Source organism: Acinonyx jubatus, chromosome E3 (assembly GCF_027475565.1).
Source record: "Acinonyx jubatus isolate Ajub_Pintada_27869175 chromosome E3, VMU_Ajub_asm_v1.0, whole genome shotgun sequence".
Lineage (NCBI taxonomy): Eukaryota > Metazoa > Chordata > Mammalia > Carnivora > Felidae > Acinonyx > Acinonyx jubatus.
The window spans coordinates 25,513,441-25,531,377 of record NC_069398.1 but is presented as its reverse complement, the minus strand read 5'-3'; the positions used below and the strand labels follow the sequence as shown (position 1 = coordinate 25,531,377).

Here is a 17,937-nt window from a genome sequence, read left to right as displayed (position 1 = left end):
TTTTGCAGTTTGTACAAATACCAATCATTCTGTGGTACATCTGAAATTAGTATAATGTTATATGTCAAATATATCTTGATAAGATAAAAAGGGTTTTTATTATTTAAAAAGCTTATTATTAAGATTGCAGACAAAAATAAAAGAATGTCTGTAAAATGTTACCTTCCGCACGTTATGTTCTCCTCACCTGCAGCTCAAGCTCTTGGACTCACAGAGGCAGTAAAAGTACCATACCCTGTGTTTGAATCAAACCCCGAGTTCCTTTATGTAGAAGGCTTGCCAGAAGGAATTCCCTTCCGAAGCCCTACCTGGTTTGGAATCCCACGACTTGAAAGGATTGTCCGTGGGAGTAATAAAATCAAGTTTGTTGTTAAAAAGTAAGTTCGATTTGCCACTGTAGTCATTCCTGGAATTAAAACAGTAACGTTCTGTTTCTATTTAAAGTTTTTTCTGGCTACAGGCGACCCCTAAGGCTTTGTAGTCCGTGATGGGAAGACACAGCTCTGAGCTGCGGTCCTGGCATTGGCCACTGCCTTTGCACATCCCTTAACCTGTACTTGATCTGCGTCAGTACAAGGAGAATGCTAACACCTGCCTCGCAGGGGTGGTGTTCAGCTTGGGCAGAGACGCTGTGCTGACTCTTGAGCGTTCCTAAATGCTGAGTAGAGGGTGAAGAGTCAGATTTTTCTCTGCTCCGTTACTCCTCATTAAGCTTGTGCGCAGCTGAATTCCCACAATTATGTTCCTTACTTACACGTCTGCAGAATTTCCACTGTTGCAGCAACTAAACTGGTGTTAGTGAATTTTCATTTTCAGGAAAGAAGTCATTTACTCTTCATAAAACCAAGTAGCAGATTACCTTGGGGGGGGTAGTTAATTCTGTAATACACCTAATTAATTGTGTATTACATGATGATGGCCTTTAGTAACAGAATCTCTGGTCATGATGATGCTTACGGTCTGTGAAGACCAGTGTAGTGTCCTGGCTCTTGTAATGTTTCTTGGTTTTCTTTCTAGACCTGAACTAGTTATCTCCTATTTGCCTCCGGGAATGGCTAGCAAAATAAACACTAAAGGTAAGACATGATATATACTCTTTATTAACCTCAGTGCATTAAAACATTCTTTATCGACATGACCTAAATCACATGGAATCCTTGGCCAGTATCTTTTTGGGGCTTTCGGTTTGTTTGTTTGCTTGCTTTCCACCCCCCCCCCCCACCCCGCCCAGGTGTTTTATGTAATGGACCCCTCATAACTACCACCACCCCCTTTTTTTTTTTTTTAACATTTTGTTGAAAATTTCATGTTTGCAGTCCTCCTTCATTCACGTGTCCACAGCTTTGTTGAGACTCATGTGGAGGATTAAACTTCCAATTGAATCCTTTCGGTTTCCTCCAAAAAATCCAGACTGTATAAATTTTAATACTCTGCTTTCTTTCTTTTTTTTTCTTTTAATTTTCTTTTTTTATGTTTATTTTTGAGAGAGAGAGAGTGTGAGCAGGGGAGGAACAGAGAGAGAGAGGGACACACAGAATCCAATGCAGGCTTCAGGTTCCGAGCTGTAAGCACACAGCCCGACACGGGGCTCGAACTCACGAATGGTGAGATCGTGACCTGAGCCGAAGTCGGACGCTTAACTGACTGAGCCACCCAGGCGCCTGGGTGTTTGGCGCACTCTGCTTCTGGGTTGTTTTTTGTTTGTTTGTTTGTTTTGTTTTGTTTTGTTTACAGTACACAGAAGTAATCGTGTGCTTATTTTACAGCCTTGCAGTCCCCAAAAAGACCACGAAGCCCTGGGAGTAATTCAAAAGTTCCTGAAATTGAGGTCACTGTGGAAGGTAAGGCCACCCTGGGGTAGGTTTCTGATGATTCTTCAGTTTACAGTTCGTTTTTATGCAAATGAATTTTTACAAAACTGGGCTTAGGTGTGAAGAGCTGCCTCTTGTAAATTTCAGAACTGTTCCTGTTCAGAATTTCCCAACGGTCCACGTGGTGTTCTTGGAGCACTTTGTAATCTGCTTGCAGGACCATCCCTAAGAGGCTTTTCTTTCCTCCTAATAAAGTAAAGGGTGCAGAGAGCAATATGTAGGGTTCTTTTCTCCTCTCTTTTTTTTTTCCTATTCTTTACAGTAAAGAGTTGAGGTATGGTTGAAACAGCAGTGCCTTGGATTAAACTCGTTCCTACATCTTCAAAGTAACTCCTTCTCCACTCCCAGGGGGTCTGTGGAGGGACTCATCTTTGCAGGTTCACTGAGTTAGAATACTTCACCCCGTAGAGGTGGCTCTCCGCCTGCTGTCCAGGATGGTTACTACCCTCTGTCTCTGCAGTTAACACAGAAAGAAAGGCCCGCTTCAGTAGGATGATTCTTTGTTGTCACATAACCTCAAGTTTCGTGTTAATGGTTTACAGTACTAGGTGGCGCCTCAGCCCCCATTTTGTTATCTCGGGGGCACCTGGTAGAGCATGCAGCTGTTGATCCCAGGGCCGTGAGTTCAAGCCCCACGTTGGGCAGGGAGCCTACTTAAAATGCGAGTATAAGTAAGCTCTTGGTTAGGAGTTACAGGTTAGAGAAACAGAGAAATAAAGAGTTAATATGATTGGGTCTATAGAAGTAAGTTTACCAGGTACAGTTTTAAGATTGTATTCTGGGGCGCCTGGGTGGCTCAGTCGGTTGAGCGTCCGACTTCGGCTCAGGTCACGATCTTGCGGTCCGTGAGTTCGAGCCCCGCGTCGGGCTCTGGGCTGATGGCTCAGAGCCTGGAGCCTACTTCCAATTCTGTGTCTCCCTCTCTCTCTGCCCCTCCCCCGTTCACGCTCTCTCTCTCTGTCTCAAAAGTAAATAAACGTTAAAAAAAAAAAAAGATTCTATTGTAACCAACTGTGACTTTACAAAGAGGGAGATTCATGTTTTTCTTACATAAAAGAAATTTTGAAAGTAGATTACCCTTTAGTAGCTCAGAAATTAGGAGGCTGGCTTCCCGGTTTCCTCTTGTCCCTTCTTTCACGGATACGAGATGACCAGTGGAGCTTCTGGGATTAGGTGTACGTGCAAAGCAAGACACAGAGGAGATACAGTATCAGCCCTGCCTGAACCTGTTGTCTGCAAAGGCCGGTGTAGTATTTAAAGGGATTTATTTAGTGAAGAGCTGTGTCCGTGTCCAGGAACATTCTGCCAATTTATGGCCGGGGGTGGGTGGGTGGTATTTTGTTTGCACTGTACTAATATTCTGTTTTAAATAATAAATTGTGCTGGTTTGGGAGTTTTTAACTTTAAGAAATAAATGTATTAGGTATAATTTCGACCTAGTAAAATGCACCCATTGTGATTGTACAGTTTGAGTTTTGAGACATGTTTGTCCCACTACTTCAGTCAGCTTCTGGAACACATCCACCACCCTGGGATGCCCCCGTGCTCCTCAGCAGCCAGTCCCCCCCCCACCCCACCCCCCAGCCCGGCCCCCTGGCCACCACTGCTCTGCTTTTTTGTCACCGTGGAATACTTTTGCCTGTTCTGGAATCTTCTATAAGTGGAGTCCTACTGTATCTATTCTTTTTATGGTCAGATGCTTGTTCTCCATCTAACACTCTCAGATTTACGTTTTATGCGGCATTTTAGCACTCCATTTTTAGTGCTCAGTGTTCCTCCGTGGCGTGGATTCACCATGTTTTGTTGATACATTTGTCAGTGGACATTCGGGTTTGTTTCCAGCCTTGTCTAAAAACGACGCTGCAAACGTTTGTGTACAAAGTGCGGCATACGCCCTCCTCCCCTTGAGGGGTATTTAGTCGAGAATCGGGGAGTTGTTAGCATTCTGTGAAACTGCCAAACAATCTTCCAAAGTGGTTTTCTCGTTGCATACTCCTGCCAGGGATACGTGCATTCCAGTTGCCTCCCATCCTCACCGTACTTGACGTTGTCGTTATTTTAAATGTAGCTGGGCGGTGGGTGTGTGGTGTTATTTCACGTAACCATAAGCGTGAATGCTGCTTTATTCATGTAGGGTAAGAGCTAGATACTTTCATCCACTCCGTTCTGTCTGCCGACCACAAGTGTCTCCCTGTCTCAGCCTGTTAGAATCGCCAGCATCGAGTTAGAAGCAGAGGTGTGGGCTGGGTGCCTCTAGTAGCCTGTTGGAGGGCTGTGGTGACAGGGTGGGTGGCCTGATGGCCCCTGTGTGGGTTATACCTGCCGGCTAAACCAGGCTGCTGGAGCCAGCTAGCCCAGAGTCCCTGGGCTCTCATCACCTTGCCGTCCTGAAGAAGCTGTCGTTTTGACTCACGAGTTCTGAAATAACTAGAGTAGAATGTTGCATCTTGACGTTTTATAGAGAATCACAGATACATTTCATCTTGAGTCTCCCATTCACGTCATCACCTGTGACACTCGTGAGGGTTTTGTGAGGCCGTGTACATCCAGGCTAAGTACAGCAGGTGGAAGTGGCCGCACCCATGCTGAGGCCACCCGTTGCCCAGATGTAGGAAAGACTCAAGTTCGGGTCTGCGAGCACATCAGAGAGACCGCGTGGTGGTGGAGACCAAGGAGCCAGACTCCGACGGTTATCCCGCCTCCGTACCTTGGCCTCTGTGCAGTCGACTGCAAATTACATAGCCCCTGGGGCTCAGTTTCTCTATGGTTGAAATGGACATGGTAATGATCCCTGTGAAAAGTAAGTTAGTTAAAACACATAATGTGCTTGGGACAGTGACCGTGTGCACCTTTAGCTGTGGTAATGTCACTGCAGACCGTTCCCCAAGCAGAAGTCTTTTATGTGAAGATAAGCATAGGAAGTAGGTAACTCCACAGAAAGGTGATTTAGGTGAAAGTCCAGAGCTATACAGATATTTCTGCAAGTCGGGAAATTCAGAGTTTGAAGCTGAGTCTTTAGAATATTGGTTGTTTTCTAAAGAAATCTGAATAAACTTAATTTCTTTTTATTTTCCCATTATTTTGGCTATTTTCCTTACTGTTTAAAAATTGCTGGCTGGCTTCAGATTAAAATCAGCTTATTAATGGGGCACCTGGGTGGCTCAGTCAGTTGCGTCCGACTTCGGCTCAGGTCATGATCTCACAGTCCGTGAGTTCGAGCCCCGCGTCAGGCTCTGTGCTGATATCTCGGAGCCTGGAGCCTGCTTCGGATTCTGTGTCTCCCTGTCTCTCTGCGCCTCCCCTGCTCATGCTCTGTCTCTCTCTGTCTCAAAAAAAAATAAAACATTAAAAAAAAAAAATCAGTTCATTATTTAAGCATTAGGTGACCCTACATAAAGAAGACTCAGGGCTTGGGGTTTATTAAGAATAACCTACGCTAACCCTCCTTACATTCAGTGGAAGAAAGCGGTTTCCTATAACATTGTTTCTAAATTGTACCCAGAATTCAAAGGAAGGGTGTTTCCAGAGTCAGCTAGAGTGTCCAAAGGAAAGACCTTCGCACCTGCAGCTGTGGTTAAGTAAGGGTTGAAAGGAACGTGAGCAAACATAGCTGACCAAAAACTCAATGGCTCCAGAGGGCACGGGGACGCACAAAGTGAAGCGAGGGCACCTCCAATGTTCCAGAAAATTGATTATGTTTGGGGCAAAAATGACTGACTGTAGGGACAGCAGTAGATAAATGGGTGGAGGGAGGGCTGTGACACCGTGCGTCCTGCCCGTTTTCACTGCGCCATGCTTGTGTGCTGTTTGAATGTCACTTTATTTTTTGGGCACGTGTCCCAGAGAAAGCGTAAGCAGTACTTAAACGTGATTGAATGCATGCATTGATCAGGATTCTCTTTTAATTCTTCTTTAGGCCCTAATAACAACAACCCTCAAACCTCAGCAGTTCGAACCCCTACTCAGACTAATGGTTCTAATGTTCCCTTCAAGCCTCGAGGGAGAGAGTTTTCCTTTGGTAAATATGGATTTTCTTTTTCTTACTTTCATAATTTTAAATAAAAGGAACCAATCCGGGTGCCTGGGTGGCTGACGGTTAAGCGTACGACTTGGGCTCAGGTCACGATCTCACGGTTTGTGGGTTCGAGCCCCGTATCAGGCGCTGTGCTGACAGCTCGGAGCCTGGAACCTGCTTCAGATTCTGGGTCTCCCACTCTTCTGCCTTTTCCCGCTTGTGCACCCTCTCTCTTTTTTCTCAAAAATAAATATATAAATATTAAAAAAATTTTTAAATAAAAGGAAACAATACAAATACTTTAATTTTTTAGGTGAGTTGTTTTCTATCTGCTAAGTCCGTGTATATTAGCTATTAAAGGCATTGTAATAGTTACTTAACCCCTGTGCCTCAGTTTCTAGATCTGTTACATGGAGATAATGTTCCTGCTTCATGGGATTATTATGAGGATTATAAATACTAAATTATTTACAGGGTAGATAGTAGATGCTGTAATTGTTTTTTTGGAAGGTTTCTTGGTATTCATTTGTTTTTTATTTTAGCCTATGTCATTTATTTGTGGCCAGTATATTAGTAATAATAAAACAGTTGAATGATGTAGGATTAGAGTAGTTGTCAGACCTGACTGTGCTAAAAACCTGTGTTTTTTTTATTTTGTACTTCTTAAAGACACACAATAAAATGAGAAATGCCTGAGCGTGGACGTATTTTGGTAAGTATTACTAATAACTGTCTTGGTTTTTACTTGCAGAGGCCTGGAATGCCAAGATCACAGACCTAAAACAGAAAGTTGAAAATCTTTTCAATGAAAAATGCGGTAAGGTCATTTTGAAAGATGAGTATTAAAATATATATGGTAGCTTTTTCAAATAGAAGAATGTGCACAAAATAAAATGTTCGATATTTGAATATTACTATCATTGGGGTGCCTGTGGCTCAGTTGGTTAAGCGTCCGACTCTTGATTTTGACTCAGGTCATGATCTCACAGTTCGTGAGTTCGAGCCCCACATCAGGCTCTGTGCTGACAGTGGGATGCCCTCTTTCCCTCTCGCTCTGCCACTCCACTGCTTGCTCTCTCTCAAAAAATAAATAAACTAAAAAAAAAAAAAAAAAAAATTGTTTTTAATATTACTGTCATCGAAAGTGTTTGGGTTTGGGGCGCCTGGGTGGCTCAGTCGGTTAAGTGCCCGACTTCGGCTCAGGTCATGATCTCACAGTTAATGAGTTCGAGCCCTGCATCGGGCGCTGTGGTGACAGCTCGGAGCCTGGAGCCTGCTTCGGAGTCTGTGTCTCCCTCTCTCTGCCCCTCCCCCGCTTACACTCTGACTGATGGTCTCTCTCAAAAATAAATAAACATTAAAGAAAGTGTTTGGGTTTCACAAGCATGAATTCCATCATCTCTCCCACTTTTCTGAGCACTGCAAAATTGAACCTATTTTTCCATAATTAAAATATTTTTCTTAAAAAGTAGTTTTCGTATCTATAAACTGATTTAAAATGCATTTTTGCAAAGGTTGGATTTAGGAAAGTGGCAAACGTGAGCAATAAGAGAAACGTGTGTGTCTCTTACAGGCGAAGCTCTCGGCCTCAAGCAAGCTGTGAAAGTGCCGTTTGCATTATTTGAGTCTTTCCCGGAAGACTTCTATGTGGAGGGCCTGCCTGAGGGCGTACCCTTCCGGCGGCCGTCTACTTTTGGCATCCCAAGGCTGGAGAAGATACTCAGAAACAAGGCCAAAATCAAGTTCATCATTAAAAAGTAAGGACATTCAGGGGCGCCTGGGTGGCTCAGTCAGTTAAGTGTCCAACTCTAGATCTCGGCTCCGGTCAGGAGCTCAACGGTTTGTGAGATCAAGCCCCATGCCGGGACTTGAGCAGAATGTGGAGGCCGCTTAGGATTCTCTCTCTTCCTCTCTCTCTGTCCCACGTGTGAACATGGGCACACATTCTTTCTTTATTTCTCTTTCCCTCTCTCTAAAAGTTAAGAAAGAAGTTAAAAAGTTAAAAAAATTTTTTTAACCTTTATTTTTGAGAGAGAAAGAGAGCATGAGCAGAGGTAGGGGCAGAGAGAGAGAGAGAGATACAGAATCCAAAGCAGGCTCCAGGCTCTGAGCTGTCAGCACGGAGACTGACGCGGGGCTGGAACCTACGAACCCTAAGATCATGACCTGAGCCGACGTTGGACGCTTAACCGACTGAGCCACCCAGGCGCCCCTAAAAATTTTTTTAACTTCAAAAAATAAAGTAAGGACATGCAGACGAAACTACTTGGTACTAGGGCACAGCCGGACTGGTACGTGGATTCAGCTTTGTGGCCAAATTAGCTGTAGGATCCAAAACTCTTTACACTGTACCTCTGAGGACCTTTCACGTTCTCCATAATTGGTTAAAATAGGGAAGGAGGGCTGAAGGTTGCCAGAGGGCCTAACAACTTGATTTTGTTGAAATCTACCATCGTCATATTTTACTGCTCGATGCTGCTGGAAGGTGAGTAGTAGTTGAGTCTTGTGGAGCCCTGTTCCTTCTCCAGCTTACAGAATGTTTTTCACTTCTGTTTGCCTTGGAGGTCTATGAATTAGGCCAACACCACTGAGATAGGGGGGAGTAATTGGAATTTAAAAATACTTATTGGTGCTTAAGCATTATCTGAAATTAATTGCAGTGACTTTGAGGTTCCATTTATTAGTGCTTGCTTTGGAGTCCCACCGCAGTGTTGGCAAATACTCGAAGCCAACACCACCAAGTGCAATGGCTACCTTTTGGGGTCTGCAGAGGTCTGGCAGTAAGTAGTGAAGGCCTCGGCTTCTACTTAATAGAGAAAGACTCGTGCTTATGGTTCCATGCTGCCCATGTGCAGCCTTGCTCCCTCTCTCCATTCTCAAGTCTAGCACTGGATCCTTCCAAGGGTAGAGTGGAAACTGGGCGAAGAAGCCCCTAATTTAAGCTCGGGAGCGCAGGGCAGGTGTTACGATCATAAGTATAATCGGTTTTTTTTGTATACGGTCCTCTCGTTGAGGCGCTGTTCTTTCTGTTTTTCCATTCCTAACAATTGGAATGTATATTTACAGAAAGTAAATGTTTTTTTTTAATTTTGTTGAAAGTTTAACGTTTTCTTACCAGATTATTAGCAAACATGGTTTTTTCCTCTCTTCTCGTGTTGCAGGCCTGAAATGTTTGAGACCGCAATTAAGGAGAGCACATCCTCCTCGAAGAGCCCTCCGAGTGAGTGTCCTTGCTACAGGAAACGTGCCGTTCGCGGAGCCCCTCTCCCAGCAGTGGTCTACTGCCATGAAATCCAGAGAGTTGTGGTTGAGGGGCAGCTGGGTGGCTCAGTCGGTTAAGCGTCTCGACTCTCGATCTCAGCTCAGGTCTTGATCTCAGGGTCATAAGTTAGTGCAAGCCCTGTGTTGGGCTCCGTGCTGGGCATGGAGCCCACTTTGAGAAAAATAAAGTGGGGTTGTGACTGGTTTATGATTTGGAGTCTGTTTAATGAATGAGAATCTCTATGTGTCTGATGCTATACTAATCCCAACAAGAAAGAAAAAGAAGGCGAGGGGGAGAAAGTCTTTAAAGAAGCTTAATACCACAGAATGACAAAATAGACCATAAAAAGGAACAAGCATTGAACAAAGTTAGGTTAAATACTATCTTGCGGAGTCTGGATTATAAGCACCTGAGTAGAGAGGATTTGAATCTATTTTGTGTACACTCTGATATGATGTTTCTATGTTAAGGAAAAATAAATTCATCGCCCAATGTTAATACTACTGCATCTGGTGTTGAAGATCTTAACATCATTCAGGTGACGATTCCAGGTATGGTTTCTCTGCCTTTATCTCGTTAGTCGGGTTTTCCTTCTTTGGGTGTTAGAGTAGACAGGTTCCCGGTGCTCGCCCTGTGCAGGACTGCGTCCCCGCCTGCCCTTCAGAAAGCGCTCACCAAATACATCATCTCATTGGTTGCTTTCCAGAACGCTCTAGGAGGTTACCGAATGCGGCATGAGCTAGTACCTCGCGTCTTGTTTAGGAAATCTGTACAAGAGAGCAGGTGAAGCTCTTCATAATGGGAATAAAGGCTTAGCATTTTCAGGTTGCTGTCATACTCAAATCATTTGGTTAAGTTGTTTTAATCTTGATTAGTGTAAAATACTTCAGTCTTCCAAAAACATAAAGCAAGTTGACTCAGCACGTAAAATTTAACTTGGAATTAAACTTGCATTATTGGGGCACCGGGGTGCCTCGGTTGAGCGTCCCGCTCTGATCTTGATCACAGCTCATGAGATCACGCCTTGCATCAGGCTCTGTGCTCTCAGCACACAGGCTCCAGGCTCTGAGCTGTCAGCACAGAGCCTGTTTGGGATTCTCTCTCTGCCCCTCCCCTGCTCCTGCACACTCACTTTCTCTCTCTCTCTCTCTCTCTCTCTCTCTCACCGTAATTAAATAGACATGAAAAAAATACTTTAGGGGCACCTGTCGGTGCTCAGTCAGTTGAACATCCGACTTTGGCTCAGGTCATGATCTCATAGTTTGTGGGTTTGAGCCCTGTGTTGGGCTCTGTGCTGACAGCTCAGAGCCTGAAGCCTGCTTCGGATTCTGTGTCTCCCTCTCTCTTTCTCTGACTCTCCCCCACTCACACTCTGTCTCCCTCTCTCTCAAAAATAAACATTAAAAAAAATGTTTTTAAATACTTTAAAATTGCATTATTGGGGCGCCTGGGTGGCTCAGTTAAGTATCCGACTTCAGCTCAGGTCATGATCTCACAGTTTGTGGGTTTGAGCCCAGTGTCAGGCTCTGTGCTAACAGCTAAGAGCCTGGAGCCTGCTTCTGATTCTGTGTCTCCCTCTCTCTGCCCTCCCCCATTCACACTCTGTCTCTCAAAAATGAATAAATGTTTAAAAAAATTTTTAATTGGACTATTAAGCTAGAACTGTCCTCTCACCTTTTCTAGATGATGATAATGAAAGGCTGTCAAAAGTCGAAAAAGCGAGACAGCTCAGAGAGCAAGTGAACGACCTCTTCAGTCGGAAATTCGGTGAGTTCTGCATTTGCAGGGTGCTGCTTGTGGTGAGCTTGGGTGTTCCAGTACTGGACTGTAGCTTAAGCTCAGATAGTTGTTATTTCCCGTTATGCAAGGAAATAAGCTTTCAACGTAAGTGTTTGAGTTTCTCTAAAGTTCTTTCCTAAGGAAACCTTAGCTCTGTCAGACTCTTGACATCAGGTCGATATCAAAGTGACTAGAACTGAGGTTCAAAGGTAAGGTTGTTTGTCGTGTGCATTGCCTTTATTAACAGCGGAGACCGTGTTTAAATGTTGGTCCTGTGCTTTTTAGCCACTTCTAAGATGACAGGTTAATCTGTGCTTTTGTGCTGTTTGTCTTGTCCTAGGTGAAGCTATTGGTATGGGTTTCCCTGTGAAAGTTCCCTACAGGAAAATCACAATTAACCCTGGCTGTGTGGTGGTTGACGGCATGCCTCCTGGAGTGTCATTCAAAGCCCCCAGTTACCTGGAAATCAGCTCCATGAGAAGGATCTTAGATTCTGCCGAGTTCATTAAATTCACAGTTATTCGGTAAGTGAGAGCTCCCTGCTTGTTTGGAAGAATGAATCTGCAGACCATGAGGCTACGTCATCTTCCAGAATGTAGGCCTAGGGAATAGTAGAGTCCAGCTCACCATGTAGCAAAGGGAAACACGTAAAATACTTCAGTTGTCTTCCTGTGAGGTTCTCTTCTCCCTGGGTGACTCTGGATTCTCTGGTTTTTAAGGCAAGGGGTTAGCAAACCGTCGCCTGTGGACCAAATCCAGCCCACTGCCTGTTTATCTTATAAAGTTGTATTAAGACACCGTGCCATAGTGCCTACCGCTGCTTTCAGGGTACAGGGGTAACACTGAGTCATTGGGACGGAGACAGCGTCGTCTGCAAAGCCTGAAATATTTACTGTCTGGCCCATTAAGGAAAAACGGCCAGCCCGTGTCTCGGGCCCGTCATCGCAGGCTCAGGGCAGTCGAGTCTGACCCCAAGTCAGCCAGGTCCTTTTGTTTCCTTCCTTGCCTGCACAACAATAGCGTGAGTTGTCACCTTTGAGAGCATCAGCTCCTTATCCACAGAGTTGGGAGCGATGATCGTACCTCCTCGCCAACCCTGTCGGGAATTCCATTCCTTACCATGCGCCCGTCCCAGGAGGTTTGCAGTAGATGTCCTCCTTTCCAGCTGCCCGAGCAAGCATCCGTGTCGTCTTTATGCTTCTCCCAACTCCCAGAAACGTGGCTGTCACGAGATCCTCCCAGTCAGCTCATTGCCAGGTTCCCACTGTGTCTGGTACAGGTCCTTCAGGTCTGGCTCTGGGAGGTAGCTCACGTGGTAACCTCTCCCGAGGTTCCTTCCTGGCATCCACTCATCTTCCCCCAGTTTTTGTCCCACTTAACCAGTGTCTGTCATCCGTGCTCCTCCCCGGGGGTCTCGGTAAAAGCCTGCTTCCATTAGACCCTGCTGCTGGAATTCCTCTCTTCTTTCTTCTTCACTGCTGTTCTTTTCTCACCGTCTTTACTGTGGCCTTTTCTAGTAATGGCCTATAGAGTTCTTCCTGTGTCTGTGTGTCCATAGATTAAAAAGTGTGAGATTGAAACGTAGTTGGTAACAGTGCTCATTGTGACACGTAAGTGACATGAGTTACAAGTTAGTGAGATAAACTGAATGTACATGTAACTGCTTGTAGAGTAAAAATAAACGGTTACCCAATTTGTTTCTCTCTTTAGACCATTTCCGGGACTTGTGATTAATAACCGTGAGTAAATTTCATGAAGTCTTTTTGTTTCGTCCTGTGTGGGGTGTGCGAGACTGTGTGCACTTGCACTTTGCTCACACAGTAGATATTTCAGTTCACCTACAGCAGTAACTGGGCAAAGTTGGGGTTTTAGCCTCAGTGTAAAAGCACCGTGCACATTATACATGTGAAATGGGGTCACTTGTTGAGCTTTTAAATCTCACTTTACTTGTTCCTAAAACGGTGATGTTAGTACCCATATTGAGAGCTTTAGAGCATTTTAAATGACTCATTACGTGTCAGACATCTTAAACGGGGATCAGAGAGTTGTTGCCTGTGTTTGTAAATAAAGTTTTATTGCGGGTGGAGGGGGAGAGAAAAAGAACGTTTCCAAGAAGGCCTGTTTGCTTAGGCGGAGTTGGGAGCTGTAACAGAGAGCATCGTCCCCCGCAAATCCTGAAATAGGGACTTACCTAGCTCTTGATGAAAAAGTTTGTTGACCCCTAACCCAGAGCGGTACTGTATGTGCTCAGGAAATACAATCTGTATTCGATACTATTACCACAGTAACTTTACTGTTATTGTGTAATCACTGTGCTAGATAAGTAGATCTTTAATGAGCCGTACCTTGCTTCCGTTCCTGGTCAAGCCTCCATCTGGCACGTTGTGCTCTCAAACGTTGTTGCACCAGCAAATGTATACATGTCCGTTCTTCCAATTCCTTGATGTTCTTATCATTTGAAAGTTGTATTTTTAGCAAATACTGTACATACATGTGCTCGTATGTTTTAGGTTCTGCCGACTTCATTGAAATGTTTCAAAAGTGAACATTCTCTTTCCCAGTACCGTTAGCATTTCAGTCTTTTTTCCAATTGGCATTATTTTTATAACTCTCTAAAACCCCTCTACTTTGAGTACTCAGTCTGCAGTCTGTTCACTGGGAAAGTGGGGAGCCTCTTCAATTTAGTGTTCAGGAGTTTTGGGGGCCCACGGAGCAGCAGTGTGGCCCCGCCCCAGCTGACCTGGGAAATCACGCAGTGACTGTAGGTGCTGCCTGCCCCCCTGTCCTCAAGCCGTTCATCCCACTGGGGGCTCCACTCTTCAGTGTCCTGGATTTCGTTCTGTCTCCTCTGCCTCCCAAGTTTTGGGTTTCACTTTATCACAAAATGTGTTCATTTGATTGTACCCCCAAACCATGACTTTTTTTTCATAGGTTCTGTTTTTCTTATTCTCTATCTGGGCCAAGTGTGTTAGTCCGTGGTGATGTCAGTAATGGAAGAGGACACACACCTTGCTTCATAGATATTTTCATCATCTGTGTGACATTCAGCTTGAATCACAGCAGGGAATTTGGTCATTTAAAGAAATCCCATGATAATTTTTTCCTCTTTTTTTTTTTTTTTCTTTTTTTTTTTCTTTTTTTTAAATGTTTATTTTTGAGAGAGAGAGAGAGGGAGAGACAGAGCATGAGTAAGGGAGGGGCAGAGAGAGAGGGAGAGATTGAGAGGGAGACACAGAATCCAAAGCAGGCTCCCAGCTCCAAGCTGTCAGCACAGAGCCCGACTTGGGGCTCGAACTCATAAACTGCGAGATCGTGACCTAAGCCGAAGTCAGACACTCAACCGACTGAGCCACCCAGGCGTCCCTGGATTTTTTTTTTTTTTTTTTTAATTATTAATCCCAATTCATCTGTCTTCTATATAACTGTTAGTTTCAAAGAGCATTGTATTTTAAACCTCCTAGCCCCCTTAACTTTGTTTAAAATGTTCAATTTTGTTCTCATCCTTGTGCAGTAGTCTATAATAGAATTTTCCAGTAATTACTATAAATTAGTTCTTCTGATGGGACATACCAGAACTCTTGTGTTCCCTTCTTGTCATAGGAAAATAGTGCCTGTTGTGGCCAAGTTGGAGCATCCAAATTGAGAATGTATGTATAAATGCTTTTCCATTGTAACAGCATGCATTAAGTTATTGTTTAAATCAATCTACTTTATTTTCAGAGTTGGTCGATCAGAGTGAGTCAGAAGGCCCAGTGATACAAGGTAAATTAAGTGGGGTAAAACATAGAATTATTCCTGCTTTTGTGATAAAATGGATCACATAAAATTGTGGGGCCTCACTTGCTAATAACATTCGCCTAACTTTAGGGAAAGTCATTTACACACTCACACTTAGACTTTGTCTTTGACTCCTGTGTTTGGAAGCCTGTATGTGCTCGAGCTCTGGGTCCTAACTGAGAACTATGGGGCATATGCCATTTGACTCCAGTGCCCCCGTGGGCTGGGAAGGAGGTCAGGAACCCCAAGGCCAAGGGTGTAAAGTGCCATTTCTGAGGGCGAAGCTTGTCTAGACTTTACCGTTTATGCTATTCATTTCCATTGCTGGTTATGAGCCGGATTGTGCTGGGAGGAAATGCGTGTACTGTGGCTTTAAACATTCCTTAGAAACCAGCGTTGAAGCCTGCTACTGTGGTTCATTGAAACCAAAAAAAGGCTTTTATTAAAGGGGAACCCACAGAAAAGGGGAAATGGACGTGAAAAAGGAACTTGTTCCCTCATGTTAGAACTGTGTTAAACTACAATTGTTATTTAAGACTTGGGTTGCGTGAGGAAACTGAAATGTCCGAAAAAGGAGACTTTTGTTAGACCAGTTGAGACACTAGTTGAGACACGTGAGACACGTGTGTTTAATCCCAAGAAGCCGTGGCTGCTGTTTCTTCTGTGACTTGCGCTTGGTGTGCAGTGTGTGGAGAGCTTTCTCCTGGCTTTCTCTGGGCCCTTGTAGATGAGTGAGAGACAGCAACGTTAAAGCAGCGTTCCAGTAAATCTTGGTGTGTTTCTCTGCAGAATCCGCTGAGCCAAGCCAGTTGGAGGGCCCTGCAACGGAAGGTAAAAGGGTAGGGCCGCTGGTGGTCCAAGACTGAAGCCCCCCGGGAGCGCTCTTAGGACAAGGGATTGACGGTGCTGTTCGAGCCGTCTCACTAGGACTGTGTGCTTGGGTTTTCTTTTGTTTCTGGGTGAATTGGATGTGTCATTTTTGCCCAGAAATGGCGTGTTGGCGATGACTCATGGTTCTTCTGCTCCGTTTTCTCCAAATGACTCGTAATGAATTCTGAGCCAGTGGAATAACTACTTTCTAACCTAGATTTTTAAATAGATACATAAGAAGATGCTTGTTACTGTGAACACTCAAGTGGCACGATTAAGAACTGTTAGGGAAACACTGTCTGAAAATGTTATCTTTAGTATCTTCACAATTCCTGATAAGTCATTTTAGCACATAGTTTGATCTGACTGGGTTTATAATTATACAGATTTGTATTCGTAGTGTAATTTATCAGTTCCCTTTTGGTTTTCTTGATAGAAATAAAGGAGACTGACGGAAACTCTCAGATCAAGCAAGAACCAGACCCTACGTGGTAGACCTCTTCCCTCCTAGGGTAAATCAGCATCTGTGTCTGGGATGCCGTCTAGTGTTCGTCTGAACTCCCCCCCCCCCCCCCCAAACCCCGCATGCTCATAAGCTAATACTGTGTTTTCCCTGCTTTGGCCATAATGAGGTCCAAGTGTAAGCCCTACCGGATGGTTTGAGTTAGAAGATCAAGCAGAAAGATTTTCCTTAGATCAATATCTGCCTTTGAGTCAAAGATGTAAAAGCGCTTTGCCCTAAAAGAAAAATGTTTTGTTTCTGATCTGTAGGGTAGATCTTATCCTCTCCATTGGAGTTCACTCTGAATCCGTATCACCACGCTGACTTTTTCCCCAATCACAATAATGGTGTTTGCAGAGTCTGGCCAAGCTGCTCAATCCATTTTGCAGCTCGCATAATTTACTTACAACCCTGAACCTGCTGTTCAGACTTCCTGAACTTGGCCCGGTTGTTAACAGGAGCGGAGCCCTATGCCCGGAGTCAGCCACCTCCGCTCCCGTCCTGTGGCACCTCCCCGGGCCCCAGCTGTTGAATGTAGACGTGCTGGTCGGAGAGTATAGCTTCGCAGCAGTGGGCTCCGAGGTGTACCTGAGGGCTTTTTTTTTTAAATACTGTCAGTTCATGGACTTGAGTGCTGATTGAGTTGTGCTATCTGCAGATGTGAAAGTCTTGTAATCAGATTAACCCGTGTTCTCGCTTGTTTGTTTTCTCTTCTGTTTTAGCTTAAAGTATCAGTGGGTGAGAAGAGCTTTTCGGACCTGTTACTGCCCCGAGCTGTGTAATATACTTGTATAACAGAAATACCTTCTATACAAACCTTTTTTTCTACTTTTAGATAGAAATGTCTACTTTTTCAGCAGTTCTGTGAATTGAATTAAAGAGCAGAGTGACTGTAGATTTGGAATGGCTGGTTTACTTTGGAATGTATTATAAGGATTTTACGGCAATGCTGGAAAAACGACAGGGAAAATGGCAGGGATGAATCTCATCAGATTTTTTACGCAGCAACAGAGCCTTCAGCTGTGGTGTTTTGTTTTCCAATCAAGTGAAGATCTCTCCTCCGGGAACATCTCAGCTCCTGCAGTGAAGAAAGCACCTGTGACAGTCCTTTTAGGTTTTTTTCTATTTGAGAAATCATTTAAATGATCCTTTTGTTCACGGCTCTCCTTGACGACTGAGTGAACAGCTAGTATCTGTATATTTGACTAAACCTTTTCCTAAGCTATCTATCATGGTTCATATGTTTTTTTATCATAATTAAAAAAACCACCATCCGGATCGCCTAACAGCCAGCGAGAGGTTAGCATGTCGGCGTGTGGCTTACAGACGGAGCCTCGGAACCTCTCCCACCCTGACTTCTCATCCGAATAAAACGCCTGGTGTTCCAGAAGCTGAAGGTCAGGTATGAGTGTCGGGGCGAGCTCTGAGACACTGAAGCCTCACCGCCCTGTGACCTGTGGCGGTGTGGGTCTCCTCGGAATGCCGCTCCCGCCTGGGTCAGGCCCCACGCCTTTCCATTGCCTTCGCCATTTTAGATCTCGACGTGTAGCACTGAGGCTCCAGCGTGGGGAGGGAGGGGCCCACGAGCTGATTCTGCGCCCTCTGAGAGTCCTGCGCCCTTCGTGGGAGAAACGTGTGTTGGGATTTCACAGACAATGAGAGTTGTAAAATACCAGCTATAAGAAGCTAGAGTACGTGACGGCATAGAGTTTCCATTAGCTTTATCACAATATTCACGATGGAGAATTATATTACATGGTAGCAGAAATAGGCATTTTTATGTGTTGCTTATATTTTACCTCAAATTAAATTGTAGATATAGGGTAATAAATAAAATCCATCCATGCCTTTCACACACTAA

The 17,937-nt window shown here is 44.4% G+C and overlaps 1 protein-coding gene across 7 annotated transcripts in view; it reads left to right on the top strand.

The window, feature by feature from the left end:
• GTF2I (general transcription factor IIi) overlaps nt 1-17,937 on the top strand; it is a 107,284-nt gene extending 89,347 nt beyond the window's left edge. For all 7 annotated transcript variants that reach the window (XM_027041899.2, XM_027041897.2, XM_027041894.2 and 4 more), the window contains 15 exons: nt 194-377; nt 1,018-1,076; nt 1,767-1,841; nt 5,788-5,889; nt 6,638-6,703; nt 7,460-7,643; nt 9,048-9,106; nt 9,619-9,699; nt 10,832-10,915; nt 11,268-11,451; nt 12,638-12,666; nt 14,648-14,689; nt 15,494-15,535; nt 16,011-16,086; nt 16,799-17,937. In XM_027041899.2, the coding sequence (XP_026897700.1) occupies nt 194-377; nt 1,018-1,076; nt 1,767-1,841; nt 5,788-5,889; nt 6,638-6,703; nt 7,460-7,643; nt 9,048-9,106; nt 9,619-9,699; nt 10,832-10,915; nt 11,268-11,451; nt 12,638-12,666; nt 14,648-14,689; nt 15,494-15,535; nt 16,011-16,069 (1,250 nt within the window). In that variant the 3' untranslated portion in view covers nt 16,070-16,086; nt 16,799-17,937. The remainder of the gene's footprint in view (nt 1-193; nt 378-1,017; nt 1,077-1,766; nt 1,842-5,787; nt 5,890-6,637; nt 6,704-7,459; nt 7,644-9,047; nt 9,107-9,618; nt 9,700-10,831; nt 10,916-11,267; nt 11,452-12,637; nt 12,667-14,647; nt 14,690-15,493; nt 15,536-16,010; nt 16,087-16,798) is intronic.